At 41.2% G+C, this 15,426-nt stretch overlaps 1 protein-coding gene across 4 annotated transcripts in view; it reads left to right on the plus strand.

Moving 5' to 3' along the window:
* The window catches only part of LOC310755530 (E3 ubiquitin-protein ligase RNF213-like), a 94,960-nt gene that overhangs the window by 63,130 nt on the left and 16,404 nt on the right, over positions 1-15,426 (plus strand). For all 4 annotated transcript variants that reach the window (XM_083598466.1, XM_083598464.1, XM_083598465.1 and 1 more), the window contains 19 exons: positions 1,615-1,806; positions 2,775-2,914; positions 3,982-4,136; positions 4,550-4,768; positions 5,712-5,893; positions 6,675-6,795; positions 7,494-7,594; positions 8,401-8,583; positions 8,765-8,922; positions 9,011-9,113; positions 9,346-9,460; positions 10,847-11,063; positions 11,234-11,430; positions 12,006-12,128; positions 12,813-12,923; positions 13,211-13,453; positions 13,691-13,772; positions 14,827-14,861; positions 15,164-15,258. In XM_083598466.1, coding sequence (XP_083454592.1) covers positions 1,615-1,806; positions 2,775-2,914; positions 3,982-4,136; positions 4,550-4,768; positions 5,712-5,893; positions 6,675-6,795; positions 7,494-7,594; positions 8,401-8,583; positions 8,765-8,922; positions 9,011-9,113; positions 9,346-9,460; positions 10,847-11,063; positions 11,234-11,430; positions 12,006-12,128; positions 12,813-12,923; positions 13,211-13,453; positions 13,691-13,772; positions 14,827-14,861; positions 15,164-15,258 — 2,772 coding nt within the window. The remainder of the gene's footprint in view (positions 1-1,614; positions 1,807-2,774; positions 2,915-3,981; positions 4,137-4,549; positions 4,769-5,711; positions 5,894-6,674; positions 6,796-7,493; positions 7,595-8,400; positions 8,584-8,764; positions 8,923-9,010; positions 9,114-9,345; positions 9,461-10,846; positions 11,064-11,233; positions 11,431-12,005; positions 12,129-12,812; positions 12,924-13,210; positions 13,454-13,690; positions 13,773-14,826; positions 14,862-15,163; positions 15,259-15,426) is intronic.

Below are 15,426 nucleotides of genomic sequence, written 5' to 3' on the forward strand. Positions count from 1 at the left end.
ACACAGTAGCTTAAACTAGTCGTATTTCAGTAATCTAAAAACATAGGCCAGTATCTAAAGAGTACACCTCTCTTAAGATGGTTCCATGCACTCAGATGAATTATAAATTTATTCTTCCAGCTGTGGCCCCACAAGCTACATTTGATACTTCTCCAGAGGGTCCCCTTGAGCTTTGGGAACAACTTTTCAGATGGGTTTAAGGGCTGCAGAATCAGGGTGGTGTTAAGAGTTTGGTAAATATATTGCAGTGGTATGCAGAGCGAAATAATCTAGTAAAACAGCTGGTTGAAAGGAGAACTAAAACAAGGTTTTTTAGTCATGACAAAGTCATTCTGAGTACAGGCTTTAAAGGTAAAGGGACCCCTGACCATTAGGTCCAGTCACAAACGACTCTGGGGTTGCACGCTCATCTCGCTTTATTGGCTGAGGGAGCTCGCGTACAGCTTTCGGGTCATGTGGCCAGCATGACGAAGCCGCTTCTGGCGAATCAGAGCAGCACACGGAAACACCGTTTACCTTCCCGCCGGAGTGGTACCTATTTATCTACTTGCACTTTGACGTGCTTTCGAACTGCTAGGTTGGCAGGAGCAGAGACCGAGCAACGGGAGCTCACCCCATTGCGGGGATTCAAACCGGCGACCTTCTGATTGGCAAGCTCTAGGCTCTGTGGTTTAGCCCACAGCGCCACCCACGTCCCCATGTACAGGCTTTGCACGTGGCCAAAAGTAGTGTCATTAGCACATGCTAACTCACACAGGGCTTATCCACATCTCCCTTTTCCTTACCTCTTTCCTCCTGGAAAACCTGTGGTTTAGCACTGAATTGGAACAAACAGCAATCAGGTTTCCCACGAATTCTTAAAGACAGTCTTAGGGTCCCATGTCTAAGAAAGCACAGGACAAGTGGAAATGTGGGCGAGTCCTGAATCTGTTTTGAGCAAATGTAATTCGGAGAAAAAACAGGAAGGAAATAAAAGTCTCAAATGAAGTAATCTGTTTCACCAACAAGTGGTTACTAAAAAAGAATGAGCAGGGGAAGAATAAATTGTCATTTTGTCTATTTCCCTCACCATTACCACAATGGTTCAGGTAACTTGCTGCAAAGCATTGTTGCTTTATTCCCAGCAGGTGGAGGGTCTGAAAGTCTCCCATGTTTTGTTTTTGTTTTCTGCAGTCAACTGCAGTATTACAGCTAGTTAAATATCCTGGCCGTTTTGAGTTCAGAGCATTTACATGTGTAGCTGGTGCAAGATGGGAACCAAAACACTTAATAAAGCTGGGTGATGTTGTTTTCTGCAGTAATAGCTCTGTGGGCCAATAATGTTTGGCTGACTTTCAAAGTTTCTGCCTCTTCTTCAGGTAGTAACATTCCTTATGTAAATAGTATAAACTTTGCTTCAAAACCATGGTTCACAGTTGGAAAGGTGCTTTCAAAAGAAGAAAGATGTATATATGCAAGTCAAAAAAAGGCTTGCTTTTTCTTTATAACATTCTCTCTTGAGATTTTCAGTCTTTTCAGAATGCTCCTGAAAGCGTGCATGGTTGTGTCTGAACTTAATTTCTTAATATTGGGTATTCTTTTTTTTTCCCCCTTTACCTCTCTTGAAACTTGCAGGCACACCTTGTGGAAGCGGGTGCAGAGTGCAGTTATACCATTTCTGGCCTATATGGTGTCTGTCCTAGACAGAGACGGCAACTTGGACCTGCTGGTTAGACCAGAAACAGAAAGTTGTGTGAAAGCTCTGTGGATGTTCATCTTCAATGATCTCAATCTTCTGAACATCCCTTACATTATGAGTGAGAAAAGGTAAGTGGCACAACCAAGGCAGCAATGATTGCTGGTGAATTGATTTGTTGTTAAATGTGAATGGTGAATGTGATTTGGACTCCCATGTGAAAGAATATTTTGAAAGCTGTTTGTTCATTTGGCAACTGTGTATGCCAGTAGAAGGCCATGACAGTTTGGCTTCCCATTTCTCAGTAGGTTTGGCTTACAGCAGAACTCTTTAATACCTTGGTTATATCACATACTTCTAGCCTAGACAGGAGAACCTTGCTGCAAATCTGAATACTGTCTCCTCCACTTCCAGGAGCTTCTCCCATTTTGTCTTCTTGTCTATCCTAGCAGAAGTCCTCCTTTTTTCCCTCCATCCTTTGCAAAATTTAATCCTCTTTGCTCCTCAACTTGTTGGGATTTTTTCGCTGTTCTACCCTGGGGTCTAAATCCAAAACCCTGGCCTGAAAAAAAGCAATAGTCTATCTTGAAATCTAGGCAGTAGATGATCTTCTCTCCCATGAGACTTGGGTGAGTGAGCTGGGTGGACCTGATCTTACCCAGCTGCTCCCATACAGGTCCTTAGTACATTACCAGGCTAGTCGGGGGGGTGTATGTATGTAGGGGTTGTGAATTGCTATCCTGTGGGACCAAAGAGAGTTCTCCAGACCTGTAGTATCCTTTTATTCCATGTGTTAATTATAGTGTCTCTGAAATGCATCCACTACATCCATCCATCCATCCTTATGGAATAAGTTATTGAGGCAGCCCTCATACTAATTGTATCCTGTAATCCATTCATTCTGCATTCATTGTTTCTTTTTCTATATAAACAGATTGCATTTTACATGCACCTTGATTAAAGGCTGGCCTTATGATCTATTTTTCGTGTTTTTTTAATAGTAATGATTAATAGATTAAAGAAAAGTAAAAGTAAGTTTCCCGGCTTGGTAACGGAATTTTACCAACTTTCTGATTGATTTTGCATGTTTCTTGCCCAGCTCCCAATCCAAGACAATTCTGGTGGAGAATTCCTTTCAGGTATTTACAGATGCTGGCAATGAAATACCCTTCAGCTGGAGGATAAAGGATTTTTTGGAAGACCTTTGGGTTCAAGCCCCATATGTCATTGGTGATGAAGGTGAGAATGCAGGGATGACATTGAAACTGGTGTCACTCACAGGAACATTTAGATAAATATGTCAAATGGATCTGAAGGCAATAATGAGGCACCATCCCTTTTTGATGTTTGTTCTGGGGTTCAGCTGCTGTCCTCTATGGTTCTGTTTGCCAAAAGAAACCCCAAAACGGACGTTTTTCCATTTTTCTGAAATTCCCCCCGGGCTCTGTTTTCCCCATTGGAATCCTGTTCACAAATTCTCCCTTCGTAGAGAAGGTGATTGAGAGGGCGGTGGCACAACAATTGCAAGTGCTCTTGGATGAAACATGATCTCGACCCATTTCAATCTGCATTCAGGCCTGATTATGTGACTTGATTTGGTCTTGGTCATCCTAATTGATGACCTTTATCAGAAGGAGGACAGGGGAGTGCAACCCTATATTCTTATTTGATCTTTCAGTGGCTTTTGGTTCTGCTTATGCAAGTTTTTAGTCCCTGAGCATCTTCTGTTTCTAATTGCTTTTATAGGAATATCCTAAAGTATACAGACAAATGTTCCTGCTGAAAATTTACTGCATATCCAAGAATGTCCTGGATTTATGTCCAGGACATGACAGTCCTAGACTTGCTAGCTGCTAAGAGCATTGCTTTGGGACTAAAGGAGTGATTTGGGCCACATTTCTGGTGCAATGTCAAATTTTCTATTTCTCAGTAGTTACCAAAAGAGGGGGGGGGGCTTGGTGAGAGACTTCTTCATAAACGACAAACAGCTTTCAATGTTTTGGGTTATGAGGCTTACAAAGTAAAGGGTCATCATACTTTTAACTTTTGAAATAGGGCCATTGCCACTGCTGCATGGTATTTCTGGGAGATATTTATTTATTGAAGCGTTTATATACTGCCCTATCATAAAATATCAGGACATTTTAAACAATATAAAAACAAAATACCATCAAAAAGCAATACAAAACAACCTTTAAAATGACTGGCAAGTCAAGAAGATTCATGCCTATTGGCATAGAGAGATACTATGGCATTTAAAATTCCCATCTAATCTAGTTTCCTCCCATTGTACTCCTGACCTGCAGGCCATGCTGAGAAGTTTGTAGGACTCTTTCAGAAGACACCACTGGGGCAGCATATTGCTGGTCTCTCTGCTGAAGAAAGAAACATTATTTTCCACTGTTTTATCAGAGACTATATCCGTCTGATAATGCATGTGGCCTCTCCGAAGGAGCTAAATGTGAGTATACCAGTAAGGGATGTTGAGCTGCTTGGAAGAAAGCATGTGTCAGTTACTACGTTCACAATTTGTGTGCTGTAGCATCTTCAAGAAATGGTATTGCTGGCAGTTGTCTTTCATAAATATAAGTCTGCTTTGTCAAGATACTGGAAGCGTTAACCACCAGAATTACCTACTAACAAGGTTTCCCTGTAAGTACCAAGCTATTTTTAAAACAAAAACCTAACCTAAATAAGAGATTATAGCCATCGTAACACTGAGATTGTTAGGACATTTATCTAATAACCATTTGGTTATTAAGAAAAAAACACAAAAGCAACTTTGAAGAAATTAGATTGTTTCAACCGGATATGTGATTACTGTAAGAATTCACTTATTTATAAAGACTTATTTATTTATTTTTCAATTTCCAGCTGCTGCAGACAGCTCTGTTATCATGCATAGAGGAAATGAAGGCAGCCTCGCCCAGTGCGGAGGAGGAGGTGCTGCCCATCTCCTGGATCCATCTTGGCTACCATCAGTTTAGTAGTCGTCTGCAAAACCTTTCCAGGATTCTTGCTGTGAACCCTGAGGTGCTCGATGCTCTCACTGAACATATTGAGAAAGGAGGAAGCCTCTTGCATCGCCAAATGGTAGGAGTGATATTTGCTAGCTGTAACATTTTAGAAAAAAACACAGCCTCTGAAGTACATGGTATTCTTCCGTTGCTTTTCTAAAGTATTAGGAGAAACTATACTGCCTTTAAGGAAAGATACTAAACATCACACAAGGCTTTAACACGTCCGTTTCTGCTATACTCCTTATAACAAAGCTAATCAACATAGTGCCCTCCAGCTTTTGTTGGGCTCCGACTTGAATTAGCCTCAACCAGCATTGCCTCTCCCAGGGATGATGGGAGTTGCAGTCCCAAGAACATCTGGAGGGCATCCCATTGGGCACCTCTGTCCTAACAATGTATCTGCCCTACTGTGAGAACACAAAGATCTTCTACGAGCTTGTGAACCAAATGATTTATACATAATTGCAGTGCCAAACAGCAGTGCAATCAATCCGTTGTGGACATATGTACAGTGAGCATATTCCACAACTCTCCTGAGATGTCTGTGGAAGATAAGATTAGAGATTATGCATGAGGGATTATGCAAATACTCCCAAGGCAGAATTACGGTGAAAATTGCTGGACTGAGAGCAATAAGGCGAAATTGAATAGTTAGTGTAAAATTCTATGGAAGGAAGAAAATACAGGTGTTAAAGGTTGGGTGATGGAATGTGCCCTATTTAGAATAGAGGGTAAAGCAGGACATTTGTTTTAAAAGAAATAGATGGGATAAACAGAAAGGAAACCAACTATACACACTGTGGAAGTGTCATTACGTGTTTATGAAACTGGTAATGCGGATATCGTCATAGTTCTTCTCAAGTTCTGATGCCAACTTACTCAAGGGAGAGGGATATTTATTTTCTGTAACTCACTTAGTTAAGGGGGGCATACAGCCTTACTAGTGTCTGAAGCGAATGTATTTTTCTTTACTATCCATGTCTGTATTAAAGCCCTGTTCATGCCTGATTGCTTAGGTTCTGGATGTGCTTGCTGCAATTGCTTGTACTGAGATGTTGGAAGAAAAACTGCTGAACTGCAAATCTCAAACGTGGCTCCAGCAGGTGAAGAAGCTTCAAATGCCAATTGAACTTGTGTGTACAGCAAACTACTTTCCAAGCAATGAGAGCCAATGTGACCAGCTGCTCCAGGAAGTCAGGTAGGTCTGAGAGGCAAAATATGAATTTAAAAATATAGTAATGTTTTCCTTGAGATTAATTGCATATGACATTGTCACTTGGTTACATTGTTGTTTCACCCATTTGAACTGTTGTGGTAGTCACCCATTTGCAAAGCTGCTTCCCTCTTAATACCCTCAAATCCCAGATTACATGTTTCCTGTGTTATCACACGCACACACAACTTAGTAAGTGGTATAGTGGTTAGAGAGTCAGACTAGGAGCTGGGAGACCAGGGTTCATCACCTCGCTCAACCCTGAAGCTCACCTTTCCTACCTCACAGGATTGTTGCAGGGATCAAGAAGGGGAAAAGAACCTTGTATGCCACCTTGAGGTGGGATATAAATGCAATAAATAGTAAAAGTAAAATGCTATTATGGAATCTACAAAGGAATATGGAATGAAAAAATTACAGTAGTCAAGTGGCTCTGTGAGCCTCCGAATTGAAGCTCAGTGGAACAGATGTAGCTTGTTAAGTAAAAGAATAGTAAATGGAGAGGCTGTGCATCTGTGCTGCTGCACTCACTTGAGTACTGGCCCTCTCCTTAGTTACATTTTACTAGTGGGTTACTAGTCTTTTCCAAATCAAGTCTTCAGTGCCACTGAATTTTATGACGTGCTCTGCAAAAGGCAGTGATGATCCCTTCTTATACAGCAGGAGTCATCCCTCAATCCAGTCATCTGGTACTTTCTTCCTACTTTCTTGTCGTCGTCCCCCCCATATATAAATAAGCCATAACTCACATTTCTCTTTGAAACAGGAGCCGATGGAATCGGGTTTTCTCAGTCTCTCTCTTTGTGGAACATGTGCTACTTGGAGCAGAAAAGGCGGTCCCAGAGATGGTGGATCTGATAAAGCAATACACCACAAGGCTTGGAAAGGTAAGGACCCTTTTTGCATTTGGAGGGAAACATCACTTTAAGAAACATCCTTTGCTTATTTGGCTGGCCATAAGCAAGTTAAATATGTACCAGTTTTATTTCAGCACTCAGAACTTGCTTTTCTGTTCATAGGTAGAATGGCACTTCCAATTTGTAAGACAGAAACAGCAATAAGCATAGTGCCTCAAATGCCTAAAAAAGAGATATGTTTTAATCTGTTAATGTCGATGCTAGGCAGGCCTCACGGGAGGACATTCTATAGCTGGGGAGGGGTTGTGTACACATAATACTTGTAAAGCACAGTAGAAATGCATTCTTTCCATCAAAGAATTCTAGGTACTATGGTTTGTTAAAGGTTTATGGGAACTGTAACCTTGTGAGTGGTAGACTGCAGTGTCCAGAATTCTTTTAGGGGAAATGTGTTTCAAAACTTCTTTAAAGGTATAGTGTGTCCACATCTTAAGTCTTATTGAACTTGGCCCTTCTGCAAAGACATGTATCATTGCTGTAGTAAAAATAATGTAATAAAGTCAGTTGGAGTAGCTTATTTGGCTAACTTGTTAAACCCAGTTAGAACAAATGCATTGTCCTGCTATTGCAGTTACCATAGCGATAAATGTGCAGACTCCTGTGGTTACTGCATTGTTTGCCTACATTTGAGGGCCTCTTCCCATTCACATTGTTTTTATTCTTTTCAGTGTTTCCAGTGGAATTCTGACATCAAAACTCTTAACACATTCACTGCAGTGATGAAAGTGCTGTGCGACTGCAAGGATGAAATCAGTTCAGCATTTTGCAAGTAAAGCTTTTGGGATGAGTGTGTGAGGAGGGCTGGGGGAAAGGCAGTTTGTGGGGAAGCAGTGGGATATAAGTTAAATGTGAAAAGAGAAAGATAAAAAAAATGACATGAGGTGAACTGAAATCTTTTGAGAGCTGTGGGAGTTTGAGAGGGGGAAAATTAAATTAAAGGCCTTATTTGTTTGGCATCTCTGGGTGAGCAGATTTTGCCTAAAATGGGATGACTGACTCATAACACCTCCAGAACCAATGTCTATACTTATTGATTAAAACTAAACTATGGAACTCCCTGCAAGAAAAAAATTGCGGTGATGAAGAGTCTAGTGATTTCCAAAGAGGAGTTAGATACAGTGGTACCTTGGTTGTCAAACTTAATCTGTTCTGGGAGTCCGTTTGACTCCTGGAACTGTTTGACAACCAAGGCGCGACTTTCAACTGGCTATAGGAACTTCTTGCACTCAATTGGAAGCCGTGACGGACATTCGGCTTCCGAAAATCATTCGAAAACCGGAACACTCACTTCTGGGTTTTCGACATTTGGGGCTGAAAAGTTCAGCAACTAAGCTGTTCGAAAACCAAGGTTTCACTGTATTGGCAGAAAATTTTGTCAGCAATTGACAAGTGATTACACCAAATTTCACCTTTTTATGACTTGCAGCCCCTACGCTAGCATTTTGTGATTGTGGGGGCAGGCAGGGCTCAGTAATTTTCAGTTCTCTCAAATGGACCCTGAAAGGGGAAGGGTATAAAGTTTGGGCTCTACAATTAAATGTATGATCACATTAACTGTGGCTCTTGAATTTACAGGTATGGCTTAAGATCGTGTCCAATATGTATGGGAGATCCTAAGGACCCAGTCAACCTACCTTGTGATCATGTATATTGCCACAGTTGTATCAAACAGTGGCTGGTGGCAGGACAGATGTCCTGTCCGCTTTGCCTGGTTGAACTACCAGAAAAATATTCTATTGAAGTATCCAAGGAGCTCAGGTAATGCCTTCTTCTGATTAACAATCTATAATACTGGTAATGATTTAGAGACACTGGCCTTAATTTCTGAGGACTTAATATAACCCACTAGCTATGCATTTCTTAGCATTTACACATGTGTTTTGTGGTGCATGTTGCGGAGTTGACCAGATACGTAATGGCTTGTGCATTTTCTTCACAGTATTTGCATAGAAAAAAACACCCAGTTCCGTAAGTTTTGCAACAGTTTTTTCATAGACCTGGTTTCTAGTATGTGCTTCAAAGACAATGAACCCCCAGAAAAAGCTGTGATCCAGATGCTACTGAAACTCCTGTTTTGCCATACAAAGCCTTTGAGAGGTACGTGCACAAGATCTTTTATCAGCTGTCTTGTCTTGAATAAATAGACTTTTCCATGTCTTTATGCAGTGTTTTATTACTTCTTTAGGAAACCCCAGGGTGCATACAAAATCTCTGTCCCCTTTTAACGATGTGGTAGATAAAACTCCTGTAATTCGTTCCGTCGTGCTAAAGTTGCTTCTAAAATACAGGTAAGGACTTTCAATTGGGACTTTCAACTACCCTGCTTCTTCTTCAACGTTTATCCCACTGATGCATGTTTTCGTTAAATTGAAGTCCTTGTGGTTCTTTCCTGGGTTCAGCTATTGCTTTTCAGAAACGCTTGCTGGCTCTCACCTCGGCTCTGTTGTACAACTGAAATGCATACTTCTGACAGTGGAAATCTTTCATTTTGAGTAAGGAGAGTTTTCTCTGTTTCTATAGCTTCAACGATGTGAAAGTCCATGTACAAAATTATTTATCAGAAGTGGAATCAAGCGGCATCCTAGACAAAGATGATAAAACAAAAGTGTACGTGCTATTTGTCAACTGCCTTGAAGTAAGTATACTTTCCAGTTTCCTTGTTTACTTTGCAGGGGTGACCTGGCCCAGTGGTAGAATCTTAGGTCATTCCAGAATCTTAACTTTTCAGAGACATGGAAGAGATAGTATAGAGCAATCATTGCCTGCTGCACATGTGTACTGGAAGGAAATAGACTAGATCAGAAGGTGCTTGCGATTAGATTTAGTCATTTGCAGTTGACTTCTGTGGCGCAAACAGGATTTCCTCATCATCTAAGCTTACACACCACATTTTGTTTATATATTTACCAAGCTGTCAGCTGATGGATCAGGTAGGAGGGAAATACCTTTCCTTACTCGACAAAGCCTGGCACAGCTTTTGCATTAGCAACAAATTCAAAAATTTCAAAATTGAAATGAGCCAGTGTGGTGTAGTGGTTAAGAGCAGTAGACTCGTAATCTGGTGAACCGGGTTCGTGTCTCCACTCCTCCACATGCAGCTGCTGGGTGACCTTGGGCCAGTCACATGTCTTTGAAGTCTCTCAGCCCCACTCACCTCACAGAGTGTTTGTTGTAGGGGAGGAATGGAAAGGAGAATGTTAGCCGCTTTGAGACTCCTTCGGGTAGTGATAAAGCAGGATATCAAACCCAAATCCAAACTTAACTAGCACTTGGGATTGAGGGCACAAGGAGAAGGGGACGATAGAGGACGAGATGGTTGGACAGTGTTCTCGAAGGTACCGGCATGAGTTTGACCAAAATGCGGGAGGCAGTGGAAGACAGGAGTGCCTGGCGTGCTCTGCTCCATGGGGTCACGAAGAGTCGGACACGACTAAACAACAACAACAACAAACTAGCACTGTGTGTTTTGATTATTGGAGATGGTAGCAATTTCACCCCCTGATATTATTTTGAAAAGCAGTGAGTGAAAAGCCATAATGACGATCATGAGTCATTCTTGAAACATTTGGAACTGTGTGACTTGCTTCTTGATAAGCAAGCCTCATAGTTGTTCGGCTTCCTAAAATTGCCACAGCCCCTACTTGTTTGCTTTTACCTGAGTATTGAACATGCCCTTGGAGCATTTGCCTGGACTAAGACTGCAGTCCTAACCCCTTACCTAGGAGTAAACCCCATTGAATTCAGTAGTACTTTTGAGTAGACATGGTTAGGATTGCATTGTAACTGGTGACCAAAATGTTTCCAGATTGGTTTATTTATTTCTAAAGCACCACCAGGAAGCAGAAAAAGCTTTGCAAGCTGGCATACCTGTCGGCTCGGTGGCATTCCATGTACAAAATGGTGTGTGTGTGTGCTTGCATGTCCGCAAAGGTGCAAACTACAAATGCAAGAAGTTTAAACATCTTAAACTGTATGGTATGGAAACTTAGTTGTAACCAGGAAACATGGTTTCATTTTTCAGGATTCTATGTGTGAGAAATCAGGAGCCTCCTCTGAGGAAAGCAAAGCAAACCGGCTAAGAGAGGATGGGCGTTTCCTGGAAAACTACTTACAGTGGAGCAGGAACAGTGGTGACACCCGTCAAGAAGCCACCATCGAGTATTTGCAGGGTGTGGCCCACATCCAGCTGTGCATGGACAGGGCTGCAGAGCTGCTCTTTGAGCTTCATGGAGCTTCAGGCAAGTGGGATTATGGTAACCAAACAGGAATGCAAATGTAGCAAAGAAATGGCGTGTGAAAGAGTCCCTGGTGCTAGATGATTTTTATCTGTCATACACTTTTAAAATTGTGACCTTTCTATAGCACGGCATAGGGAATAAGGCCTTGTTTTCTTTCTCTCTCTGTGTAGATGGTAGTGAAGAAAGAGAGAAGCAACTCTACCTGCAGAAAGTGAAGCGCTTCTGCTGTCAGACTAAAAATGACTGGTATAGAGTTTACCTTGTCCGAAAGCTTACTAATCAGTATGGAATGGAGTTCACACAGAGGCTTTCCAGTGAACAACAGTATCTCTGGGTATTTCCATCGGAAGTAATTAAACGGCAACAGGTAATACATATCTGTCTCTATCGTTAATAAATTTGAGATGTTTTTTCTGAGCTATGGGTTGGTACACAAGGGCCAAATGGAATGGCTCTTAAGAAGAAATTTGCAAAAATAAAAGGAATTTGTTTTGCTTACATTGAGATTTCACCCTCTAAGCTAAGATTTATTCACTCAGGCCTTTGGTAACTAAGCTGGTTTCTATGATGGTGCTCATCTTTTTGTGAGATAGGTAGGACTAATTTTATTCAGTGAGCATTTTAGGTATATTGTGCTATACATGCTTTAAATTTTCTGGTTTTAGTTGTTTTAATCAGTTTTTTTATCTTGTAAGTCACTTGTATTTTTTTGTAAAAAATGTAACTAACAGATATATGTAATATTAATAAGCAAAATATATTGTTTTGGCTAGAGAGCCTCATGATAACTTAGAATGATTGGGCAGGCATCTATTACCCTTCTGAAGTTTAAAATTCAACTGCAGATTTGTTGGGCAGATTCTGTAGTTACAGCACATTGTTTAGAATGTGCTTTCATATTCACACTTTTTAAAAATGGGACTTGGTATTTTGTGGCCTCAGAGTCATCAGCACAATCAGATGGATCGGTTCCTGGTATGCAGCAAAAACTACAGTGTGGTTCGTGATGCTTTGGGAAAAGCAATAATAGAATGCCAGGCAGATGGTATTTCAGCAGCCCTGAAGGTAAAGCCATTTCTTTTGATTTCATATATTCCTGATGATTTTTTCTTCCCTCCTTCCTTTGTATATCTCAGCTCTATTAACAAGGTTTTCTTGCTTACTATTGATGTCTTTAAGTTGTCCAAAGCCCAAATATTCACCTGTGTTCTACTGTTTACTTCTTGTACTTATCAAATGACAAGCCATTCTTGCATTGGCTGGAGTATCGGGGCTGAATTTCAGAGCGCTACATGTTGCATTAGAAACACTGACTCTGCTAATAAGTGATGGACTTCCTTTACTGTGCCATTTTGTAGTTTCCTTCATATGTTCTCATCCAGATCTGGGTGGGTCTGCTACCTACAGGAGAAATTTGGCAAATAAAGAAATCCCAACTGAAATACCCTTGCCATAGGTGATGGAATCTTACTGGTTACCAGATTGGAAGAGTGTCAGGGAAACATTTACAAAAGTTGTGCCTTTAGTGTCCTTTTTGGACACATCTAGAGATATATTTGGACTGATGCACTAGATGAAATCTTTGTGACCTGGTACCATTTCGTGTGGGCGTGTTTTCTGTAGCAATATCCATGACTACTAATAGCCAAAGATGAAAGCTTAACTATTGATAATCTCTCGTTTCTTGCCCTCTTCTCCACCCTGCCCCACCCACAATCCCAGCCTTGTAACTTGTGCCTTCTTTTTCAGGCATGCAATGTCTCCAAGTCTGTCCAGGCTGTTCATTTTCTCTTGGCTGTCTTCAGAGAGTTCACATCTCTGTATGGATGCAAGGAGCAGAGTCTTCATCCGAAGCAGGAGGTAAATGCCTTTGTCTTGGTGCCAGTTTGCATGTTGCCTTGTGCACAAGTGCTGCTTCCTTAGGAGAGAGGAAGATTTAGGATATCAGTTATAGAACTGAGCAAAGGTGGTCGTTTCCCCCAACTTTCATTTAAAAATCCATTGAAAGGCATTGACCTATATGCATTATTAATCATCTTCCAAACAGTTGATCATCTTAGTTGGCCATAGTTCATATGAAGATTGAAGTGAGTCTAGTTGACAAATCTCACCTTACTTTTTGAAAAATAATTTCCTTCTTATTTCAGCAACGTGATGTTATCAAGGAGTTCATCCAGAGCTCCAACGTTCTTCCTTCTCCAGAGCTGGAGAGATTTGCAGAATCTCTGATGGATAACCAACCCCCCTCACTGGCACTGAGCCCCCAGGATTCCAGCCACAAGAGGGTAGTGATTGAAATGGCAATTCACACTGCTGCTGTCTTGCTGTCTGGCCAGAATCGAATCCTTGAACCTCTAAGGAATCTGGCATTCTCACCTCATACCATGCAGGTAAAGAAGTGAATCTTCCGTTTTCCTTTGCAATTCCCATCAGTTCCTGCACTCATTACTGTTTTACTTGCATTTCCTGTCTGTCTGCCATCACACAGAAACAGTCCTCTCCTGCATGCAAGCATAACACACTTTAGCACTTGGCAAAAGATTTCAACTGAAGATCTTAATGCATGAGCAGGAGGACACTGCATATTATTCTAGTTCCACTTTGATATTCTCCTTCTCCCCTTCCAGGGTGCTTTTCTGCCAACAATGCCAGAAGACTTACTGGCTCAGGCTGTGAGATGGGAAGCCACAAGAGGAGTTCGTTGGTATAGTAAGTACCATGCTCAAGCTTGGGAGCAGTCTAGAGAGCTATTTTTTCCCAGTGGTGTCTTGTCCCCCCCGAAAACAGTGGAAATAATCCAGAGTCTGATGGGGATTGCTTCCATATATCACTCTCCTGTCAAATTACTGTGTCGTATCTATCCATTTAGGCACAAAGACATATGGTTAAGTGTCAGTGGGTGGTACCCAATTCACTCATTCTTTTAGTGCAAGGATTTCCACTTCTGCAGCAGATTTCCCCCCCTGTCTTCCCTCCCCATGCACCCCGTGACCTCTTCAGAACAGCTTCAGGGGGTTGAGGGAACCCCAGAACAGCCCAAAGTCATTGTGCTGACAGAATGAGCTTGTTGAATACCACCCAGTGTGGACTTTTTTAAAAGAATCTTGATAGTAGTGTTAACTTCTCAGAAATGTGAAGTAGTTATAAAAAAAAAAAACCAACACAAAACTTTACATGTACTTTGTGCAAGTGAAATAAGCAGACCTGAAACATTCCAAGATATTTTGATGTGTACCATGGGAACAAGTAGCAGATTGATAGAAATATCCTATTTGTTTCTGAAAGCATCCAGAGGTGTTTTGAGATCAGATTCTGTTGTCAGAATTAGCAGAAATGTGTTCATATTTGCCCCATTGTGCATCACTTTGCACTAGTTTACATTTTATTGCATTTGCCATTTTACTGCCCAGTAACTTAGCTTGAAGAGAATAAAAAAATTCCTTCCGGTAGCACCTTAGAGACCAACTAAGTTTGTTATTGGTATGAGCTTTCGTGTGCATGCACACTTCTTTCTCTCCCCAGGGAGGTTCGCCTGGCACCATCATTATACACCTTTAGGCGCCTGCCAAAAACTTTCCACTTTAGACAGGCCTTTGGTTGATTGACATCCAATGCCCTTAAAAAAGGGGGGGTTATTGGGTTGTTTTTGTTTTTATTTTGTTATGTATTTTGAGATTTTATATTGTGAACTGCCCTGTGACCTGCAGGTAAAAGACAAATGAATGAATAAGTAAATAAATCCTTTCTTTTTTTTCCAAATCAGCATGTACAAATGGCCATCCCTGCACTATTGGAGAGGTAAGAGCTTTCACAGATTGTGTGTGTATTCTGGTTTATTTCTTTAAAAGCAGTCTGTGCTACAGTTTGTGTAGCACTTCATTCTCCTTCAACGTTCTGTCATGTTTTCAAGGGCTGCCTTGTAAAGCAAACTAAATCAGAACTTTGCTATGTGTGTGGCTTTTGCTTGTTTGTTTGTTTAGTTTAGTTTAGTTTTGCAATTGCTTAACATTTTGAAAAATAGTTGAACCTTAGCCTAAGCTTTACCAAGCAGAATTACTTCAGTTTTCTGCTTCTAATATTCCACCCCTCTCTCCTTTCAGTGTGGCCGTCCCATGCAGCGTGGTTTGTGTGTTGATTGTGGTGCTGAAATAGGAGGTGAGAACCACATACCAGCGACCGGCTTTAAAGAAGCACGGTATGTTTTTATGTTAGCTTTTTGGAATGTGGAGTGGCATTTTTTTAGAGTGTTCCCTAAAGATTGGGAGGTGGGATATTTGCAGCTATTTAAGGTGAATCTATTCTACAACAGGGCTCTGCCCCATCAAGTTATAACAACTTTAGAGGTAGAAAAAACTAATTTACC

The sequence above is a fragment of the Podarcis filfolensis genome (genome assembly GCF_964270895.1).
Source record: "Podarcis filfolensis genome assembly, chromosome: 2".
NCBI classification, from domain to species: Eukaryota; Metazoa; Chordata; class Lepidosauria; order Squamata; family Lacertidae; genus Podarcis; species Podarcis filfolensis.